At 48.2% G+C, this 1,304-nt stretch overlaps 1 protein-coding gene across 1 annotated transcript; it reads right to left on the reverse strand.

Annotated features, from left to right (window-relative positions):
- Positions 1-498: 498 nt before the first annotated feature.
- On the reverse strand, positions 499-1,023 carry LOC149212916 (uncharacterized). The gene is made up of 2 exons (XM_089388867.1): positions 861-1,023; positions 499-779 (listed from the first exon to the last, which is right to left on the reverse strand). Exons 1-2 carry the CDS (start codon positions 1,021-1,023, stop codon positions 499-501), a joined length of 444 nt encoding a protein of 147 aa, XP_089244993.1.
- Positions 1,024-1,304: the final 281 nt, after the last annotated feature.

Genomic DNA, 1,304 nt, shown 5'->3' on the forward strand with positions numbered 1-1,304 from the left:
AGAGACCAACGCATACTAAGGTTGTACCTACGTGTAAGATTGTTGGAACGGAACTTTGATTATATTACATATCAGCATATTCCGAGACGATTAAACACATTGACTGATGCATTGGCAAATCATGTGTTAGACAGACATTTGCGGAACAGATAACATCATGCAAGAAGACATAGAAAGCATAATAGAGTAAAGCATATGTAAATAAATCATTTCAAGCATAGTTTGCATATGTGTGCTTTTAAGCTTGCATTAAAAAATATAAAATTCATGGGTCATGTGTCGTGCAAATTCATACATAAGATCACAGTTGTACTGAACAATTGCATAACATAAACAAAACATCATCACATGTAACAATGATCCATCCAAAAACCGGTATGTATATATATATATATCGTGTGGCGCACTAAGGCGCTCAAAAATAAGTGTATATGTCCAAAATATCAGTACGTCTGAGTCATGTGTCTCAAAATAACAGTGGAAATAAAGCCTAGGCGACTATTCGGCTGGATGATGCTCTCTGTAGTACACAGCTGCTCGTGCTACCCGCCTCAGAAGACGGTGCACCCTGGGTTCCACCCCCACTGTATGGATCTGATGCTGTAAGGGGACCTCTTCGACCCCCTGGTAGTCAGGCACTCCCTCCAGCAACCCCTCAAGGTTGCGAGCCACAGTCTCTGATGTGTCAACCCCTGGAGGGACTAAGGCCAAAGCCCCGGCCCCCTGTCCTTCTCTCCGTGCCGTGGCAGCCAGGCCAATCGGTCTAGTGGGCCCCACATCTGCATACCATGACATTTATTAGGACATGTACATAAAAAATTCCAAAACATTACAAAACTCAAAAAAGTCAAGTGTTATACCTGCATCATCCCACTGTTCACCTGGGGGCAGCACCATATCAGGGTCATTGCGGAAATCCATACCCGCGTATGGCCAGTCCTCCACGAAGACAACCTGCTGATCTAGCCAGTCCCGGAAGAATGTCCCCCAGGCATGTGGCCGGCCGCCACCTCCGCGTGGCATGATGCGAGCCCATCGTGTGGCCCTCGTCTCCCGAGGATCCCTAGGAGCATCCACGGCCATCGTCTGCAGCCGCATGGCTGGCACTCGCTCTAGAATGAGCGGGACCAAGATAGACCCATAGCCGAACTGTTTCGTCTCCCCGCGACGACAGTTGCTCAGCTGCCTCTTCATGTTGTTGGTCACTGCTGTGCACCAATCAAACACTGTAGGCTCAAGGCAATCAAGAGCTAGCATGAGGTGGGTCTTTGAAGCCTCGTGGTTGGCCATGCTTCCCGCTGCCC

The sequence above is a fragment of the Pinus tabuliformis genome, chromosome 1_1 (genome assembly GCF_031772625.1).
Source record: "Pinus tabuliformis cultivar Carrire ecotype Pingquan chromosome 1_1, CPIR1, whole genome shotgun sequence".
NCBI lineage: Eukaryota > Viridiplantae > Streptophyta > Pinopsida > Pinales > Pinaceae > Pinus > Pinus tabuliformis.